Below are 21,667 nucleotides of genomic sequence, written 5' to 3'. Positions count from 1 at the left end.
TAAGTGAAACAGGTCGAACAGAGATAAACAAATATTGAATGATATCAGCTACATGGGGAATCTAAAAAATACAACAAGTTGGTGACTATAACAAAAAAGAAGCAGACCCATGACATAGAGGACAACCTAGTGGTTCCCAGTGGAGAGAGGGAACTGGAGAGAGAACAAGATGGGGTAAGAGACTAAGAGATACAAACTCTATGTAGGCATTCCCATCATGGCTCAGTGGAAACAAATCTGACTAGTATCCATGAGGATGCAGGTTCGATCCGTGGCCTTGCTCAGTGGGTTAAGGATCCGGTGTTGCCGTGAGCTGTGGTGTAGGTTGCAGATGCAGCTCCGGTCCTGTGTTGCTGTGGCTGTGGTGTAGGCCAGTAGCTTTACTCTGATTCGACCCCTAGCCTGGGAATCTCCATATGCCATGGGTGTGGACCTAAACACACACACACACACACACACACACACCGCACTATTTTTAAAATAAATAAGCTGCAAGGATTATATGGTTATACAGCACAGAATATAGTCAGTATTTTATAATAACTATAAATGGAGTGTGATCTTTGAATCACTATGTTGTACCTCTGAAATTTATATAATATTGTAAATCAACTACACCTCAATTTTAAAAATGTTATGTTACTATGTATTGAAATGGTATTTCTGAGATGTGTTAGATACAGTACGTTGTTAAATCGAATTGCCCTTTTCTTTTACTTTTTTTCTTTTTTTCCATCTTTTTAGGGCTGCGCCCACGGCATATGGAGGTTCCCAGGCTAGGGGTTGAATCAGAGCTGTAGATGCCGGTCTACACCACAGCCACAGCAATGCAGGATCTGAGCCTCATCTGCGGCCTACACCACAGCTCACGGATCCTTAACCCACTGAGTGAGGCCAGGGATTGAACCCGCAACCTCATGGTTCCTAGTCAGATTCGTTTCCGCTGTGCGACGGTGGGAACTCCTTCTTTAACTTTTCCTAATGTGGTCATTGCAAGATTGAAAGTTCACATGGGTGATCTTACCTTGGACAGCCCTGCTTTAGACTTTCAAAGAGTGCAACAGGCATCTAGAGCTGTGGTTTGCATGCCCCTTGTTACATTTAGAAGAATGTAACAACTCAGGGTGGCTCACTCATCACCCAGACGTTGATTTTCCTGTTCTTTCCTTTGAAGATCATCTCCGATTGCTCTGGCGTCACCATTGTCAACTGGAGTGGGTGTTTGGGGCCACTGAGAGGCTATGGTGCAGAAATGTCACAAATAGTATTGAAGACATGCAGCGGGGAGGAATGCAAGACAAAGCGGAGAAGACTAATTCTTTGGGAATTATTTCACATGAATTAAATTAGTCCGGTGAAGTCCATACAAACCCCTATCACGGTCCTCACAGAACACAGAAAATGCCAGCCTTCTTCATCTCTGTGCTGGGGGCACTGAGGGACACTAACGCGACAAACACTAGACCCTCTGTTGAGCCCCAGACCACTAGATATGGAAAAAAAAAAAATGCGGAGCTCTTTCTATGGTGGATTTATTTTATTCCTGAGTGAGTCAGAGAACAGACTGTGGTCTAAACCAAAAGAAAAAAAAAATGAAGCTTTCTGCAAACGGGTAGAGAGGCCTGTGGACGGGTGTGGAATTATTCATGGAGCTGCAAGGCTGGCAAGCCTGCCCTTTCTCCCACTAAAAAGGCTGATACGATGGATAATTCTTGCAGGCCAGGTGGCCTCTTCTTTGGCAGCTGCCCTTTTAAAACGACAAATAAGAGAAGCAGTCCCTTGGCACAGTGTTGTCTTATGATGTTTTTTAAATGAGAAAACTGATTTATTCAAACACCAACTAAAAAGTGATTATAAAAACAACTGAAGTTGTATCAGTTTAGACAATTCTAGATAATCCTAGTATTACGATTTACGCATAAAAACTATGTGATTATAAACGACTTTGGGGCTAAGATGGACAGCTGAGGGAATTCCTGTCATGACTCAGTGGTAACAAACCCGACTAGTAGCCATGAGGACGCGGGTTCGATCCCTGGCCTCGCTCAGTGGGTCAAGGATCTGGCATTGCTGTGAGCTGGCCTCGCTCAGTGGGTTAAGGATTCAGCGTTGCCATGAGCTGTGGTGTAGGTCACAGATGCAGCTTGGATCTGGCGTTGCTGTGGCTGTGGTGTATGCCGGCAGCCGTAGCTCCAATTGGACCCCTATCCTGGGAAACTCCATATGCCGAGGGTGTGGCCCTAAAAAATTTTAAAAAAATTTAAAAATTTTAAAAAAGGATTATGGACTTAATGTAATTGTTTCTTTTAAAATTCCTGGCAGTCGGAGTTCCCGTCGTGGCGCAGCGGTTAACGAATCCGACTAGGAACCATGAGGTTGTGGGTTCGGTCCCTGCCCTTGCTCAGTGGGTTAACGATCCGGCGTTGCCGTGAGCTGTGGTGTAGGTTGCGGACGCGGCTCGGATCCCGCGTTGCTGTGGCTCTGGCGTAGGCCAGTGGCTACAGCTCCGATTCGACCCCTAGCCTGGGAACCTCCATATGCCGCGGGAGCGGCCCAAGAAATAGCAACAACAACAACAAAAAAAAAAAAAAAGAGGAGAAGAATTTCAAACTGTGGGGTAGATTTGAAGCAGCTGGAGGGCTTAAAAAAATAAATAAATAAAATAAAAAAAATAAAATTCCTGGCAGTGTTGCTAAATATATATATATATATATTTTTTTGTCTTTTTGCCTTTTCTGGGGCCACTCCCGCAGCATATGGAGGTTCCCAGGCTAGGGGTCTAATCAGAGCTATAACCATCAGCCTACACCAGAGCCACAGCAATGCCGGATCTGAGCCACGTCTGCAACCTACACCGCAGCTCACGGCAACACTGGATCCTTCACCCACTGAGCAAGGCCAGGGATCGAACCTGCAACCTCATGGTTCCTAGTCGGATTCGTTAACCACTGTGCCATGACAGGAATTCCAGCTAAATGTATTTTTGATTATGTCACTGAGAGACCATAAAGATTTCCTTGGTGGCATTGAAAATTACCAGCCTATGATAGTACATGCTTCCAAGACTCTTGGTCTGACATGCATTTGAATGTAGAGATGAAATACAAAATATGGCAAATTTGTTTTATTTATTTATTTATTTTTGTCTTTTTGCCGTTTCTTGGGCTGCTCCCATGGCATATGGAGGTTCCTAGGCTAGGGGTCGAATCGGAGCTGTAGCTGCCATCCTACACCAAGAGTCACAGCAACACGGGATCCGAGCCACGTCTGCAACCTACACCACAGCTCATGGCAACACCAGATTCTTAACCCACTGAGCAAGGCCAGGGATCAAACCCCCAACCTCATGGTTCCTTGTTGGATTCGTTAACCACTGAGCCACAATGGGAACTCCCCAAATACGGCAAATTTGAAACCACCTGCATGTTTGTTTGACTGTTATGCTTTTCACAGAGGTATGGAAATGTGGGGACCAGAACTATAAAAACAGTTGTTCAACACAGTGGTACTGACTTCTGATCTGCCTCTGTGACCTAACAGGCCAATAATACCAGGCAGGTTATCCATCTGAAAATTGTTTCCCTCGTCTGTAAAAAACCAGCAGTAATCACCATAGTACCTACCTTATGGGGTTATGGATATCAAATGAGCTAATGTAAGCATCCTGCTTAAGGAAGGGACTCAGGGAGTTCCTGCTGTGGCGAGGTGGGTGAAGAATCCAACTTCATGGAGTTCCCATCATGGCTCAGCAGAAGTGAATCTGACTAGGAACCATGAGGTTGCGGGTTCGATCCCTAGCCTTGCTCAGTGGGTTAAGGATCCAGCATTGCCGTGAGCTGTGGTGTAGGTCAAAGTTGTGGCTCAGATCTGGCATCCTTGTGGCTGTTGTGTAGGCTGGCAGCTGTAGCTCCAATTGGATCTCTAGCTTGGGAACCTCCATATGCCGAGGGTGCCGCCCTAAAAAGCCAAAAAAAAAAAAAGAATCTAACTTCAGCACCTCCGGTTGCTATGATGACTCTGGTTTGACCCGGGTGCAGTAGTTAAAGGATCTGGCATTGCAGCAGTTGTGGCTTGGGTTTGATCGCTGGCTGGGAACTTCCATATGCCACGGGTGCAGCCATAACAAGTGTGGGGATTGTTGGTTTATTGGATAATTTAATGCAGTAATTAAGTGCTATGCAGGGAACTGCACAGGGAGATCTGCCTATGTCGTTTCTCCCCCCCCCCCCGCCCCCCCGTTAAACTGTGACCGAGCCCAGCTCTTACTTACTTCTCCTCTTTTGCTTGGACTTTAAAATTCATTTTCACAGTCCTGTTGCTCTTTTTCAGTTATGGACCAGCAAATGCAGCCAAGTGCAAATACCTACAAAGCCAGAAAATGCATGCTTATTTTAAAAAATTAAAAATCATGAAGTTGTAATGTATTTTTATCCTAAAAGACCATTCTTTAGCAAGTGTTGGTTATTTTTCTTGAAATCTTAACATAATTGAAGGTTTCAAATGCGTTTGCTTTGCTTCTGAACATTTTCTACATGTTTTCTTTTGGTTTGTCTCCCTCTGGTGGATTAAAAAAGTACTTTGATTTTCAGAATATGGATTATTTGGAATAGGATTGGCTCACATTAAGAGTTTATCTGGGAGCTCCCACTGTGGCTCAGTGGGCTAAGGACCTGACGTAGTCTCTGTGAGGAGGCTGGTTTGATCCCTGGCCTTGATCAGTGGATGAAGCTTGCTGTTGCTGCAAGCTATGGCACAGGTTGCAGATGCAGCTCAGATCCAGTGTTGCCATGGCCGTGGCGTAGGCCCCAGCTGCAGCTCTGATTCGACTCCAGCAACTTCCATATGCTTCAGTTGCAGTGGTTAAAAAAACACAGAGTTTATCTGTTGTCAGCCTGGTTCATGTTGTGGAACTTCTAGATGGGAATCTCTGCAGAGGTTCCGAATCAAGGAGGGCAGAAGTAGGATAAGACCCTGCTCCCCGATGCTAAGAAGTTCAGGCCAAGACACAGAGGTTTATTCAGAGAGTGACAAGTGGTTCTGAAACCAACAACACTTATGACTTAAACCTAGCCCGAACCGAGCTTGGGTTCTCTGAGGCCAGAACTAAACAAGGGCTTAAATGAACTTTTTTTCTTTATTTTTTTAGGGCCCCACCTGAGGCATACGGAGGTTCCCAGGCTAGGGGTTGAATCACAGTCACAGCCCCTGGCCTACACCACAGCCACGGCAATGCAAGATCTGAGCCACGTCTGCGACCTACACCACTGCTCATGGCAATGCCAGATCCTTAACTCACTGAGCCAGGCCAGAGATCAAACCCACATCCTCATGGATCCTAGTCGGTTTTGTTACGGCCGAGCCACGACGGGAACGCCCTCAAATGAATTTTTAATGTACCCTTGGCATATGTAATTCTCTGGCCAGGGATCAATCTACATGGCGACTGAGCAATGCTGGATCCTTTAGCCCACTGTGCCAGGCTGGGGAGTGAACCCATAATTTGGCAGTGATTTGAGTCACTGCAGTTGGTGGTTTTTTGTTTTTTGTTTTCCCGTCTTTTGTCTTTTTAGGGCCACACCCCCAGTATACGCAGGTTCCCATGCCAAGGGTCTAATCAGAGCTGTTGCTGCCGGCCTACGCCATAGCCATGGCCACACCAGATCCAAGCCGCTTCTGTGACCCACACCACAGCTCACGGCAATGCTGGATCTTTAACCCACTGAGCGAGGCCAGGGATTGAACCCGCAACCTCATGGTTCCTAGTTGGATTCATTTCCGATGCACCAAGACAGGAACTCCGAAGTTGGTTTCTCAATCCATTGCACCACAGTGGAAACTCCTTTAATGAACATTTTAAATGAAAATTTGCCGCGGGTGGCAAATGAGGCCACAAAGAAAAAAATTTTCCAGTAGGGCTACCTTAGATGATGGAGCCACAGGTGGTTCTGATTTAGTTGCCATTTCTGGAGGCCTTATGCTCCATGTAATGTGTGTGCAATTTTCATGTACATTAACTGTTATGATTCTCATGTATATTTGAATTAACTATATACAGTCAAAACATATCAATTTAAGTTTATATATAGTAATGTTTCACATGCCTTATCTCATTTAATTTTTTCTAGCTGTTTTTTTTTTAGTTAAAAAATTTTTGGGGAGTTCCCGTCGTGGCGCAGTGGTTAATGAATCCGACTAGGAACCATGAGGTTGCAGGTTTGGTCCCGGCCTTGCTCAGTGGGTTAAGGATCGGGCATTGCCGTGAGCTGTGGTGTAGGTTGCAGACGCGGCTCGGATCCAGCGTTGCTGTGGCTCTGGCGTAGGCCGGTGGCTACAGCTCCGATTCAACCCCTAGCCTGGGAACCTCCATATGCTGCGGGATCGGCCCAAGAAATAGCAACAACAACAACAATAACAACAACAAAAGACAAAAAAAAAAAAAAAAGAATGCACCTGCAGTGACTCAGGTCACTGTGGAGGTTTGGGTTCGATTCCTAGCCTGGTGCAATGGGTTAAATGATCTTACTTTAACCCATGGTGTTGCTGCAGCGGCTTAGATTCAGTCCCTGGCCTGGAAGCTTCTATATTCTGCTAGTGCGGCTAAAAAAAAGGGAAAAAAAAAAGTCAAGGGTCAGAGTGATCTCTGAGAGACAGCACTGAGTGATGGCTTGATGCGACATCTTAATTCTCTGCTCAGGAATTGAACCTGGGCAGCCTGCATGAAAACCAGGAATCTTAGCCACTAGAGCAGCTAGAAACTAGAAGCAGAATTACCCTGATTCTTGGCCCCTGTTGAAAGCAAGAGTGTTTCAAGGAGGCAAAGACTGTAAAAACAGGTATAAAGTTTATTGTTAGAATCACACGACAGCATGTGGGAGAGCACACAGAGAGGCAGTTTATCTAAGTCAGAAGCAAAGAAGCAATGCACACCCTAAAGAGGAGTGTGGGTGCAGCCCTGCCCCCGAGAGAGAAGCGCCCCAGAGAGGGGATGTAAATCACAGTTCTTCTGGGTCTTTGTTTTCTTTTGGCCAATTACCTTGTTTTATTTTTATTTTATTTTATTTTATTTTTTTGTCTTACCATTTCTTGGGCCGCTCCCTCGGCATATGCAAGTTCCCAGGCCAAGGGTCCAAACGGAGCTGTAGCTGCCAGCCTACACCAGAGCCACAGCAATGCAAGATCCGAGCCGCGTCTGCAACCTACACCACAGCTCACGGCAACGCCGGATCGTTAAGCCACTGAGCAAGGGCCGAACCCGCAACCTCATGGTTCCTAGTCGGATTCGTTAACCACTGTGCCACGACAGAAACTCCCTTGTTTTATTTCTCACACCTGTGTGGGCACAAGCTCCTCCCCAAAATGCTTGCGCACATTTTGGCAAAGATGGATTCCAGGGCAAAGGATGCCGGGAGGGTGTCAGGACTTATTATGGCCTGGCGCCCCCTCCCTTTTGACACCCTCGGGGTCTTTCTGCGCATGTGTGATTGGGGAGGCCTTCTTGACCCCAGGAGTGCTTGACCTGGTCATCTTATCTTTCTACTCCAGCAGAGCTCGGCTCCTGCCCTCACCTTTCTCCTCGACATGCCAGAGAGAAGCCAGGCCCAGTATACTTGGCCTAACAAGTGCCAGCTCTTCTCAGCCCAGGGACCCATCGGCCTCCTACCTCAAGAGAAGTAAGGAAATATGAGTGGCAAACACGTCTTATGACTTTAGAGTCCCAAAGGCAGTATTCTTTTAATGAATCAGATCTGAAAATGGGGCTGAATTATGGGACTTTTGAAACAGCTTCTCTATCAGCAGTGTTCCCTCTGTCTGAGCTGGAGAACAGGGCTCTGACACCACCAGCGTTTTGTGGGTGTTGGTGGGGGCATGTGGCTTGTCACAGACTCAAAGCCCCAAGGCTTGGGATGAATGAAATGAGATTCCTTCAGGCTGCTCACCCTTGAAATTTGTGTGGTCAAATCTGCATTTCCTAGATGCCTTTTCCTTGTCGTCCATCAAAAATGTAGAAAAGGAGTTCCCTTTGTGGCACAGCAGAAACGAATCCAACTAGGAACCATGAGGTTGCGGGTTCGATCCCTGGTTCCCCTCAGTGGGTTGAGGATCCAGTGTTGCCGTGAACTGTGGTGTAGGTCGCAGATACGGCTCAGATCCCACATGGTTGTGGCTGTGACATAGGCTGACAGCTGCAGCTCCAATTAGACCCCTAGTCTGGGAACCTCCATATGCCATGGGTAAGGCCCTTAAAAAACCCTAAAAAAAAAAAAGGACAAAAGACAAAAAACAAAACAAAAAACTCAAAACATAGAAGAGCTCAAGTTCTTAAAAAAAAAATTAATCGAATTAAAGCAAAATGGAGATTAGCTGTGCTTCCCCTGGAAGACGGTTTTTCTTGCTCCTGCCTGATTTTTAATAGCATCCAGTGAGTCCAGTACAAAAGGTCTGCCTGTTTTCATCTTGTTATTTCTATGGATTTAATCATAATCCTCAGCTTTTACAAAGTAAGATGTGTCATTATCATAACAGAGAGCCTGCAACATGCCTATCGAGGTTCTTCAGCCCTGGCCATGAACAGGGCTTTGCAGCATTTTGGAGAGTGCTTTTAGGAGCTTACATTTATGGATTGAAATCCTGTGCCTGGCTCTATGCTAATCACTCTACAAGCACTATCTAAATTAATCCTCATGCAGCTCTTTAGGGCAGGGAGCATCATTTTTATTTTTCTTTCTTTTTTTTTTTGGCTGCGCTGTGGCATGTGGAAATGTCCAGGCCAGGGATTGAACCCCAGCCACAGCAATGATCTAAGCCGCAGTAGTCACAACACCGGAACTGGTGGGGTTGGGTGGTGGTAGCAGCTGCAATTCCCAGATGAGGTCCCCAGATGAGGAGGAGGCTTCCCCTGATGGTTGACTGTGGGCAGGATTTGAAGAGAGAAGGGCCAGCGTGGTGTGATGAATAGAAAGACCCAAATCCCTCTTGTGTAACCTGGAGGCGGCTTCCCCCTTGCCCTTAATTCTGCAGAGTATTATCCTGGTGCCTGGAATTAAACTGCGAGTTTCTAACAGGGAGAGAAGAGGGAGTGTGGCTAGAGTCTCTGGCCCGGGCACAGGAGAGACAAAGGGACACAGACTCACTCTGCTCCACTTGGGCTCAGAGTCTTGGGGAGGAGGGGTCTGGCCTTTAGACCACACGATGTCTGGTTCTAGATACTTCATATTGTACCTTTAATGGGCAGTTAATTATTGTAATAGAATTTATTATTTTTGCTCTCTTTTTTCCTTTTTTCTGTCTTTTTAGGGCTGCACCCGAGGCATATGGAGGTTCCCAGGCTAGGAGCTGAATTGGAGCTGTAGCTGTGGCCTAGGCCACAGCCACAACAGCGCAGGATCCGAGGCATATCTGTGACCTACACCACAGCTCACAGCAACCAGGGATACTTAACCCACTCTTCGAGGCCAGGGATCAAACTTGTGTCCTCATGGATGCTAGTCAGATTTGATTCCCCTGAGCCACAATGGGAACTCCATTTTTTTCTCTCATTTTGTACCATTTAAAGCATTCTGTCATGATTGGCCATTGAGAGTGTTTCTACTTTGGGGCTTGCATGGTTTTTTGGTTTCTACTGAAATATTTTTTTAAGAATAAATGTTTGTCAGAGTTCCTGTCATGGCGCAGCGGAAATGAATCTGACTAGCACCCATGAGGTTGCGGTTTTGATCCCTGGCCTCACTCAGTGGGTTAAGGATCTGGCGTTGCGTGAGCTGTGGTGTAGGTGGCAGACGCGGCTCGGATCCCGCATTGCTGTGGCTCTGGCATAGGCCGGTGGCTACATCTTCGATTCAACATCCATATGCCACAGGTGCAGCCCTAAAAACACCAAAAGACAAAAAAAAAAAAAAAAAAGAATAAATGTTTGTCTTGCAGTTAGTAGGTCAGAGAAGAAAAGCATATTGCTTTCTAGAAGGGTTCGATATTTACTCAACAAATATTTATTAAGCTTCTTTTTGTATTTAAAAAAAATACGGAAGTATAGTTGACTTACAATGCTGTGTTAATTTCTGCTGTTCAGCGAGGTGATTCAGTATTCAGCATCTTTTATATATCAGGCCTTGTATGAGGTTGGGGGGGCACTGTGAGTGGGTGCGGTGGTCCCTGCCCTCAAAAAGTTACCAAGTCATGTCACTAGAAATGTGTCCTTTTTTTTTTTTTGCTTTTTTTTGCTTTTTAGGGCTGTACCCACGGCATGTGGAGGTTCCCAGGCTAGGGGTTGAATCAGAGCTGCAAGCTGCAGGCCTACACCACAGCCACAGCAATGCTGGCTCCTTAACCCACTGATGGAGGCCAGGGATTGAATCTGCATCCTCAATGATCCTGGTTGTGTTCATTAAATGCTGAGCCACAAAGGGGACTCCTAGAAATGTATACTTTGAATTTTGATGCAAAATCACCAGCTCCAAAACTAAAAAACATTTTTTTAACTTGTACCTAATTTTTTTTTAACATTTGCATTTAATGGCTGGGTTTTACATTCTCCTTTTATCTATTTTGTGATATGCAAATTCTTTATTGTGAAAAATTCCTTTGCCAATTTTTATATTTTCTTTATTTTCTTATTCTATTTATAAACTTATTTTCCTTGTAACACTGAAAAAGATCTTTGTCTTCTGCTATATTTATTTTTCTAGTTTACTGCATTTTTGTGTTAATTTGAACCATGCAGACATTTAAATTTTTTTCTGTATTTTATTTTATTTATTTATTTTCTGCATTTTGTCGATTTTTTCCTTTGCCATATTTTTATTTGCTTCTAGACGTGATCATTTTCCCATAGATCTGATATTGTAATTGTTTTTCTGATGGTTTCTCTATAACTTAATATTAACAAATTTTAGAATTTTTTTGAGTGAGTGTCAGCATGAGGACTTTATCATCCATTCAACTTTCTATGAAGTTGGAGTCAACTCTGGTTTCTCTTTTTTCTCCCACTGAATCATTTTCATCATCTGCACTTTTTGCTCCTTAAAAAATATATAGTTGCTTCATAATCTCTGCTTAAATAGATCTCTCTCACTGATCTGGTAATTTTTCAGCATGTATTTTTGTATTATTTTTTCCTGTTTCAAACTCTTATTGCAATATTTACAGAAACTGAGTTATATCTCACGACATGGGCTTTGGAATTCTAGTTACATCACTTCTGCTTGTCTGATTTTCCACAAGTTTAACTCTAAACCTCGTTCCCTTATCTGTAAACTGGGGATCATATTAACCTTTGCCTCGTAAGCTATTCATGATTAAGTGAAGAATTCTATAGAAGACACTTAGAACACTTCCCATCGCCAGGCTTTGCACGGGAGAGCCTAGGAAAGTGTGAATGTGGTTAACTTGGGGGGAAACAGCCATTTCCGCACTAGGAAGTCCTGGTTGTGAGGCGGACAGACTGTGCTCATTTTACACCGAAGCTGGACAGCGTTGTTGTCACTGTCCTCGCTCACACCCACCCAAGCGCCCCGCCCTGGGAAGCGAGTCCCCAGCCCAGGTGGGTGCGGCCGTTGCCTAGGAGACCGAGCGGCGGGTGGGTGGGAGCTCGGATCCGCGCGTCCGGCGAGCGCGCTTCCGGGAGTACGTGCGTGCGCGACGCCCGGCAGCCAATCAGAGGGCGGGGCGCGTATTCAAACCTTGGTTGTGCGGCCGAGGGGTGTGCGGAACGAAGACTGACAGGTAGGGGCCGCGGGAAGGGGGGGGGCTCCCCCAGCACGGAGGAGGGAGGGGGTCTGCGAGGAGGGGGCTGCGGCGCTGGGGCCGGCGCGTCGGTGCCGAGAGGGGGCAAGCGGCTCGGGAGTATGGGCTGGGCTGGCCCGCGGCCCCAGTGGGGCCGGTCCCCGGGGAAGGACCGGGGTCCCGGAGTGGGGCGGGGCCGGGCCTGGCCCTCGGCGTCGCTGACCCTTTCCCGCCCGAGGTGACAGCTGAGAACCCATCCGGTCTCTTGGCCACCCCGGCCCCCGAACAAAGAACCGTCCAGATCCTTTAAGCGGCTGTAAGTGGCAACCGTTTTGTTTGTTTTTGTTTGCTTTTTAGGGCCGCACCTGTGTCATATGGAAGTTCCCAGGCTAGGGGTTGAATCCGAGCTGCAGCTGCCGGCCTACACCACAGCCACAGCAACGCCAGATCCTTAAATCACTGAGCGAGACCAGAGATAGACCCCGCGTCGTTGGCTCCCTTACCATTGAGCCACAACAGGAACGCCAGCCTGCCGGTTTTCAGCCTAGTGCAAGGTCTGGAATCTCTTCTTGCCTTTATGTTTGCTTCCGTATTAGGAAGAGTCAAAAGGTTGACGGGAGATGCTTAGAGTCTGGCGAATTTAGAGATAATGATTGTGTGTGATTTTAGAACTCTGTAAGGCTTAAAAATGAGCCTCTATTATTTTGTTCCTCCAGAGCCATCATCTCTGGTATGAACTTTAAAAATACAACAGTCAGCTTCTGTGTTAGCAGGAAGAGTTTATGTGGGACCAGCAGGGAGGGAGCTGCAGTTCAGGAAGACCTTGCTGTGCAGAAAGGACAGACCAGTCCCAGAACAAAGAAGAGGGCTTCCCTGTCTGGGCATCTCCAAGCTGTTGTGGGTTCTGTTGGGACCACCTACAAGTCCCAGGAATGTTTTGTTTCCCAAGGTATATAAAAGTTATGTTTATGTTATACTGTAGCCTATTAAGTGTGCAATAGCATTGTGTCTTAAAAAAAAAAAACAATGTATATACCTTCATTTAAAATACTTTATTGGTGGGCGTTCCCATCGTGGTGCAGTGGAAAAGAATCCAACTAGGAACCATGAGGTTGCGGGTGCGATCCCTGGCCTTGCTCAGTGGGTTAAGGATCTGGTGTTGCCGTGAGCTGTGGTGTAGGCTGCAGACACGGCTCGGATCCTGCATTGCTGCAACTGTGGCGTAGGCTGGCAGCTGTAGTTCCGATTCAGCCCCAGCCTGGGAAACTGGGAACCTCCATATGCCATGGGTGCGGCCCTAAAAAGCAAAAAATAAAATAAAATACTTTATTGGTAAAAATGCTCCCCATCATCTGAGCCTTCAGGGAGTGGTCATAGTAACATCAAAGATCTTTGAACAGAGATACCATAGCAAGTAGAGTCTAATGAAAAAGTTTGCAATAGTGGGAAGATTACCAAAACCTGACACAGATATGAAGTGGGCAAATGCTATTGGAAAAATGGCACTGACTTGCTGATGTAGTGTTGCTACAAGGCTTCCATTTTAAAAAAACCAGTGTCTGGGAGGGGCAGCAAAGAACCTGAGACAGGTCTGCCTGTGTGGAGGGAACTGAATGATGGTCCTTGGAGGTGAGAAACAGCTGGTGGTGATGGCCTCTTTAGTGGCTGAGCTATGAATTTTCTCATTGGCTGGGCTGTTGCTAGGCAAAGAGGAAATCTTTCTTCCTCTTTGCCCTGGGATGTGAAGGAGGTTCTTCCAGCAGAGTCTGTCAAAAAAAAAAAAAAAAAAAAAAAAAGGCAAGGGGTAAAACACAAGAGCTCCTGTTCAGATCCCCCCAACTCTATCTTAAATGAGGTCTCCCTTATTTACTTTCACGATGAAGTAGTTTGATCAGGCGTCATTTTACAAGTTAGGATCGGGCATGGATGTGTACAGGCTTGTTTCCGTCTGTATAACCAGTTAGATGCAGAGTTGACGAGAAGCCAGACCTCTTCGCTGTCACTGCTCTTCTCTTTTCTCTGAAACATTAATGCTGGGTACATACAGTTGACACGTGTTTCCATAAACACTTGTTTACTTTATGGTCTAACTGCTAGAGGGCAGGCTGTCTGCTTAACTAATCTTGCGTAATTTTTCTCGACACAAGCAATTAATGTACAGTTCTTATCATAGATATTGTCTCTGGTGCTTATTTGGGGATAATCTGGCTGGTGGCACCTTGCAACTTCATCTCCACAAGGCCTTCTTGCATGTAATGTGTGATCAGTGGGTGTAAAAATGCATCACTCCCGTCTTTAATTTCAGTGCTAGAGTGTCAGTCCCCACCCTGCTCCCCAAGCTGGGGGGATGCTTAAAAAAAAATCTTTGCTGACATGTACTCTTTTCTAACTTTCACCATCTCAACCATTTTTAAGTGAACGCTCTTAAATATGTTCCTTTTGTTGTGCAGTCATCACCACCATGGGTCCCCATAAGTCTTGTCATCTTGTAAATCTGAAACTCTCCACCCCTTAAACCATAGCCCTCCCTTCCCCCAGCCCCCGGCATCAAACATGAGACTTTCTGTCTTGTTGACTTTAATCACTCAAAGTGCTTGATAGAAGAGAAGTCATGTATTGTTTGTCTTTTTGTGACCAGCTTATTTCCATTTAGCAGAATGTCCTGGAGGTTCATCCATATCGCAGCGTATTGCAGAATTTCGTTCCGTTTTAAGGCTGAATAATATTCCATTGTATGAATATACGACATTTTGGTCAATGGACGCTTGGGTCGCTTCTCCATTTTAGCTCTTGTGAATAATGTTGCTATGAACCTGGGTATACAATTATTTCTTAGAGACCCTTTTTTTCAATTCTTCGGGGTATATACCCCGAAGTGGAATTGCTAGTTCTTGTGGTGATTTTATTTATAATTTTTGGAGGAACGTTGACACTGTTTCCATAACAGCTGTACCATTTTACATTTCCACCAGCAGTAGACAACGGTATGAAATTCTTCACATCCTTGTCAACACTTGTTTTCTGTTTTTTTGGCAGCAGCCATCCTAATGGGCCTGATGTGGGATCTTATAGTTTTGATTTGCTTTTCCCTAATGATTAGTAATGTTGAGCTTTTTTTTTTTTTTTGCTTTTTTTAGGGCCGCACCTGCAGTATATGGAAGTTCCCTGGCTAGGGGTCGAATCAGAGCTGTAGCTGCTGGTCAACACCACAGCCAGATCTGAGCCACATCTTCGACCTACATCACAGCTCATGGCAACACCAGATCCTTAATCCACTGAGCGAGGCCAGGGATCAAACCCGCATCCCCATGGATCCTAGTTGGGTTCATTAACCGCTGAGCAATGAAGGGAACTCCCTTGAGCAACTTTTTGTGGGTTTTTTGGTCATTCTTATATCTTCCTTGACATCTTATGTCACCTGGCACACTTGGCCTCTTTTTTTTTTTTTTTTTGTCTTTTTAGGGCCCCACCCATGGCATATGGAGGTCCCCAGGCTAGGGGTTGAATTGGAGCTGTAGCCGCCAGCCTCCACCACAGCCACAGCAACATGGAATCCAAGCTGCATCTGCGACCTACAGCACAGCTCACGGCAACGCTGGATCCTTCACCCACTTATCGGGGCTAGGATCGAACCCGTGTCCTCATGGTTGCTAGTCGGGTTCATAAACCACTGAGCCACAATGGGAATTCCACATTTCGACTCTTAAAAGGGTTATTTGTGCATTCTTTCTCAACTTAGGAAGTGAAAATAGGGGTCTGGTCTTTGAAACCCATAGTATCCATCAGAGGGCCTGGCACCTCATGGGCGCCCAGTACCTATTTGTTGAGTAACAGCTCTAAGCTCTTTGCGGTCAGAGACTTGTCTGAAGCTGCTTGGGAACAATGTCTGAGCCAGAGGTCAGCATCTATTCTAATATATTCCTCTGAGACGTGACCATCACTCATACCTTTAAGACCTGCTGTAGTCTGTGCAATTTAAATTTATTTTATTTTATTTTAGCGGATACTTTTGGGAGCTGATGCATAAGAAATGGCTGGAGATCAAATGAATGTCCAAAGGAGAGCTTAAGGTTTCTTCAGCCACATTCCTTTTCAAAATAAGTTGCTGCCGCAATGTCGGTTTACACGGCACATAATACCCGAAGCGACAGCACCCTCCTCGGTGCTCCTTCCTCCAGGAGTTCGTCCCTGCGCGTCCTCACCGCCGGCAGCAGGCAGAAGCTGCATTCCACATCGGATGTGTCCAACTGTGAAAATGACGATCCGCTGTCGAGATCTACAAGTAAGATCAGAGACATAAATCGCACTTACGTTATTTCTGCCTGTAAAAAGGCCGAAGATCCGCCCCTCTCCCCTGACCCTGAGGGTAAACTGACGCTTCAGAGGAGAGTCACGAGGTGCAAAGAACCCGCTCCACTTGGCAGTGAGCTGGGGGACAGAGCAGAGAAAACGGCAGAAACGAGCCTGGCATTGTTGCAACGCACTCAGACGGACTCTTCGGAAAAGTGGAAAACAGCACAGAGTGTGGGAGGTGAGACAGAGAAAAACTGTGCTCCGCCAGGAGCCGGTGCAGATATAAAGACGGTAAATAATGATCAGAGCTTTTTCGCGGTGCCGTCTGCGCCTTTACCTGTAAACCCGAATGGCATTGACGGGAAGGCTGATGAAAAATACAAAGAAACGCTTTCCACCCGCAGAGGGGCAGGTGGAAACAGAGCCCTGAAGTCCTTGACTGATAGGGCACCCGTTGGCCCTCGGAGTCAGATGGCAGTTGCTGGATCGGGGTGCTTGGCAGCAAAACCTCTTCCCAGCAAGGTGGACGTCAGAGCCTCGGGACCAGGAAACTTACATCCCAGAAGTACTGGCCCAAATTCTGGGAAACTCTCAGATAAGTTGGGAAGTTTGGAAAAAAGAGCACCTTCGAAGTGTAACACAGAGCCCAGGCTGGCGCCAAAGCGTGGCGTCCCTCAGCCCGAGAGCCCAGCCGCGTGGGTCCTGAAAAGCAGGGTGCCTAGGCTTCAGGTTCAACACACGCCCCAAAGCCCTCTTCTCGCAAGTAAAAGGGAGAGGTTACAAGAAAGAACGTTCCTTCTTGAAGGAGAAACCACACTTCAGAAAACCTTTGCAGAAACAGACCCCTTAAAAGTGGAGAACTGTCAGGTGACTGTGGCCATCCGAGTCCGGCCTTTCAGCAAGAGGTATGTCACATCTTTTCATCTGGTGGCAGGTGGCAGGTCTAGTTCCCCTTCACCTGGACGTCTTCAAACGGGCTGGTGATGTGTCTATAGAGAGAGAACGCCTGGGTTTAGTTGGGGTATGTTAATCATTTTTATTTGATTTTTTAAAATTTTTATTTTGTCTTTTTGCCTTTTCTAGGGCCGCTCCCTCGGCATATGGAGGTTCCCAGGCTAGGGGTCTCATCGGAGCTGTAGCCGCCGGCCTACGTCACCGCCACAGCAACGCCAGATCCCAGCCACATCTGCAACCTATACCACAGCTCACCACAACACCAGATCCTTAACCCACGGATCGAGGCCGGGGATCGAACTTGCAACCTCATGGTTCCTAGTCGGATTCGTTAACCATTGAGTCATGACGGGAACTCCATTTGATTATTTTCGTTTTCTTGTGTTTTTAATTTTTATTTTATATTGCAGTCTAGTTGACTTACAATGTTGTGTTCATCTCAGGTGTACAGCACAGTGATTCAGTTACACATATAGCCACTCGTTTTCTGAGTCTTTCCCATACAGTTTATCATGGAATATTGAATAGTGTCCCCCGTGCGCTATAGAGGTCTGTATTTCATATGGTAGGTTGATTAGTTTTGACGATTGGCTGTAAAATTAAAACATTGAAATCACCATATTTTGCAAATTTAGATATCTCTAGTTAAACTGCTTTCATTTTTATTTATTTTTTGGTGCCTGTGTGTTTTGTGTCTTTTTAGGGCTGCACCCACGGCATAGGGAAGTTCCCTGGCTAGGGGTTGAATCGAACCCCTACACCAGAGCCACAGCAGCAAGGCCAGATCCGAGCCGCGTCTGCGACCCACACCACAACTCATGGCAACGCTGGATCCTCAACCCACTGCGCGAGGCCAGGGATCAAACTCTCATCCTCAGGGACACCATGTCGGGTTCTTAGCCTCTGAGCCACAGCGGGAACTCCTACACACTCTTTTTACCATATTCTTTCCTGGTTTATCATGGGAGGCTGAGTGCGGTCGTCCGTGTTGTGCAGTAGGCTTTGTCGTCAGCCCCTCTGTGTACAGCAGCTTCTGTCCGCTAACCCCCCTCTGCTCCCCCTTTCTGTGTGCCACTTTTTCAAGAGAGAAGAGTGCCGAAGAGCCCCAGGTGGTCTTCACGAACGGAAAGGAAGTAGCTGTGGAGCATCCGGGCAAGAGACAAGTGCACATTTTCACTTACGATCTCTCCTTCTGGTCGGTTGATGAGCGCCACCCCAGCTTCGCCAGCCAGGCGGCCGTGTACCAGGCGCTGGCAGCCCCGCTGCTGGAACAGGCCTTTGGCGGCTTCAACACCTGTCTCTTCGCTTATGGCCAGACTGGCTCTGGCAAGTCGTACACGTACGTTTCATTCTAGATACCGTGGTCCAGAGATGCAAACACTCTCTGGGACAGGCAGCAGCGTCTGAGAGAAAGAGGATAGCTTTGAGCCACTCAGCCCTGGGCTCAAGTCTCATCTGCTTTATATGCTAGTTCTGCAGACATGGCCCAGGTACTTAAAGTCTGAGCTTCCACTTCTGCACGAGACACCACCTACCTTGTAAGGATCCTGGGCCTCGTACTGTAAATTATGTGTCAGCCCAAGCCCGAGAGTCTTGGCAGTGTTACTGTGAGAATTCCAAGTCAGTCATCTCATGGACAGTCAGCTCGCAGTACCTGTCCTGGAAGGAAATAGGCAGATGTTAACAGCAGCTAAGAGTTACTGCGTTCTTACTATGTTCCAGGCACCGTGCTGACAGCTCTGCCTGTCCCTTTTTACAACCACTCTCAGAATCAGATGGTCCTTATTCACTTGCATTTTATGGAAGAGGAGATTGAGGTTGACTGGGATTAAGTATCTTGTCTGAGGTCACAGAGCTAATACGTAGCAAAATCAAGATTTTTCACTCAGGCACCAGAGCCAGGTTCTTAGGTACTAAGATGGGGTTTGTTTCGCTTGCTCTCCATTCTCTCCCCAACTCACTTCTCCAAAAGGAATTTTTAAAAACCTGATTAATTTCATTTTCCCCCCTTCAATGTCTCTTTCAGGATGATGGGATTTAATGAAGAGGCAGGAATAATTCCAAGATTTTGTGAAGACCTTTTTGCTCAAGTAGCCAAAAAACAAACCCAAGAGGTATGTTCTCAGAGCATCTGTAGGCCTTCATATTTGACTAGAAAACAGTCAAATTGAGTTATAATCAGTCTCAGGCCTCTAAGAAAGTACTCAGCACAAGATGTTCTGATTTCTCGTCCCCGTTCCTGCAGACAGTCGTGTGCGGTGTGGGTTCCAGATTCAGAGTTGGTCCCTCCTAGTGGACAGTGATGGAGAGGTGTTCTCTGCCGCCCTCCCCAGCCTCTTCTGGTTTATCACTTTCGAGGATATGCGGGGCTCCCAGTGCTGTGGTTACACCCATCAGGTGTGTCTGTAGCCGGGCAGGTGCACAGACTTCCCCAGAGACAGCAGGTGGCATTGTTAGGACAGCAGGAGCAGACAGGAGTGGCCTGCAGATTCAACCCAGATTTGGCGTCCCAGTCACACCCGCCCTGGCTCTCACCGCCACACCCCTTCCCCCAAGTTCAGCTGTTTGCCTAGAGACCAGTTTCCCCCAAATGTGCTTCATCATGAGAGTCGTCATGAGTGTGTCAGGGGGCGGGTGTGTGCACTTGCTTGCTTCTGGAGATTCTGGTTCAGTTGGTTTGGAGGAGAGCCTGGGAGTTTATAATTTTCATCCTTTTCCTCTAGTGATTCTTATGATAAAGGAAATTGGGAAAACGCATGTGGGAGCATGGAGCTGAAAGACCTGGTGCCTGTAGTTAAGAGGGTGTGATGGAGAAACGGCCATCACCAGCCAAGTAGTCAGGGAGATGCTGAATCAAGAAAACCCTTCGAGAGGAGAGAGCAGCCTGGGGACGTGGAAGATGGGAGGGGTCCTGGGAGGAGGGAGGGCTGAGCTGGCTCCTGAAGGAAACAGAACAGTTAGTAGCTTGTTGGAGGGGGCGCAGCACGAGCAGGGACTTCAAGAAAGTAGGATCCTCTGGGAACCTGTGCCCTGGGGAATTGCCAAGCGATAGAACTAAAGCGGAGGGACTTTGGCTCCCGAGCTTGCAGGGATCCAGGAGGCTGGCGGGGATTTTCAGCAGGAAGGAATAGGGTCATGTTTGCTCTCCCTCAAGGGCAAGACCCTTGCCTTCTGTCTGCTTCCATCATCCTTCCGGTGTGGTCCACGCGTACACAGGGCAAGCAGGTGCTTACCCGATTGAACTGAACCTTACCTAGACGGTAATATGAAAGGCAGAGACTTCTGTTGTTGAAATTGAAAAATTTTCTTTTTTGAGATAAAATTCACACAACATCAGCCCTTTTAAAATAGAAAACACAGTGGAGTTTCCGTCGTGGCACAGTGGGTAACGAATCTGACTAGGAACCATGAGGTTGCGGGTTCGATCCTTGGACTTGCTCAGTGGGTTAAGGATCTGGCACTGCCGTGAGCTGTGGTGTAGGTTGCAGACACGGCTCGGATCCTGCGTTGCTGTGGCTCTGGCATAGGCCAGTGGCGACAGCTCCGATTCGACCCCTAGCCTGGGAACCTCCATATGCCGTAGGAGTGGCCCAAGAAATGCTAAAAAGACCAAAAAAAAAAAAAAAAAAGAAAAGAAAAGAAAGAAAACACAGTGGCATTTAGTGCATTCGTAACGTTGTGCCACTGCTGCCACCTCTGTCTGGGTCCAGAAGATTTTCATCACCCCCAGAGGAGACCCTGCGCCATCAAGTAGTGGTGACCTGTTCCCCTCCCCTCAACCTCCACTCCTGTCTCTGTGGCTTTACCTATTTGGGACGTTTCCCGCGAAGGGAGTATCACGCAACAGAAGCTCACCAGCTTTCTGGCACATGGCTGTCTACACTCCACTCCTTCCTATGGCTAACATTCTGTTGTGTGGCCACAGCAGTTTTGCTCAGGCGTTCATCAGGTGATGGACATGCAGGCTTTTTCCGTGTTTCGGCAATTATAAACAGTGCTACTCTGAACATTGTACCCCCCCCCCCCTTTTTTTTTTGTCTTGTCTTTTCTAGGGTCGTACCCATGGCATATGGAGGTTCCCAGGCTAGGGGTCTAATCGGAGCTGTAGTTGCCACCTACACCACAGCCATAGCAACAGCTAGATCCTTAACCCACTGAGTGAGGCCAGGGATCCGAGCCGCAACCTCGTGGTTCCTAGTCGGATTCATTTCTGCTGCGCCACCACAGGAACTCCGGTACACCTTTTATTTGAGTAATTTTTAAATTTATCTATTTCTTTATTTATTTTGGTTTCTAGGGCCACACCTGCAGCCTATGGAAGTTCCCAGGCTAGGGGCTGAATCAAAGCTGCAGCTGCTGGCCTCCACCACAGCGACAGCAACGCCAGATCCAAGCTGCGTCTGCGACCTACACCACAGCTCCTGCCAATGTCGGATCCTTAACCTACCAAGAAAGACCAGGGATCGAACCTGCATCCTCATGGTTCCTAGTCAGGTTTGTAACCTGCTGAGCCACAACAGGAACTCCCTTCTCTTTGAATTTATTTGTGACTTTCTTCTGGGTAGATGGGTAGATAGTAATTCTCTGCTCAGCCTTTTGAGAAACCGCCCACTCTTCCACCAGCAGCTGAAGGGCTCGGGTTCCTCCACCTCCCTCATCGGCATTTGTTGTTCTCCATTCCCTGATTGGAGCCAACCTAGGG

General features: G+C 47.0%; 1 protein-coding gene across 1 annotated transcript in view; it reads left to right on the top strand.

Moving 5' to 3' along the window:
• The first annotated feature begins 15,722 nt into the window (after positions 1 to 15,722).
• The window catches only part of KIF14 (kinesin family member 14), a 49,872-nt gene continuing 43,927 nt past the window's right edge, over positions 15,723 to 21,667 (top strand). Inside the window, exons 1-3 of the mRNA XM_047755311.1 lie at positions 15,723 to 16,916; positions 18,050 to 18,304; positions 18,992 to 19,079. Coding sequence (XP_047611267.1) covers positions 15,832 to 16,916; positions 18,050 to 18,304; positions 18,992 to 19,079 — 1,428 coding nt within the window. The 5' untranslated portion in view covers positions 15,723 to 15,831. The remainder of the gene's footprint in view (positions 16,917 to 18,049; positions 18,305 to 18,991; positions 19,080 to 21,667) is intronic.

The sequence above is a fragment of the Phacochoerus africanus genome, chromosome 12 (assembly GCF_016906955.1).
Source record: "Phacochoerus africanus isolate WHEZ1 chromosome 12, ROS_Pafr_v1, whole genome shotgun sequence".
Lineage (NCBI taxonomy): Eukaryota > Metazoa > Chordata > Mammalia > Artiodactyla > Suidae > Phacochoerus > Phacochoerus africanus.
Note: the sequence above shows the minus strand (reverse complement) of the source record. Positions and strands in the feature narration are given on the sequence as shown.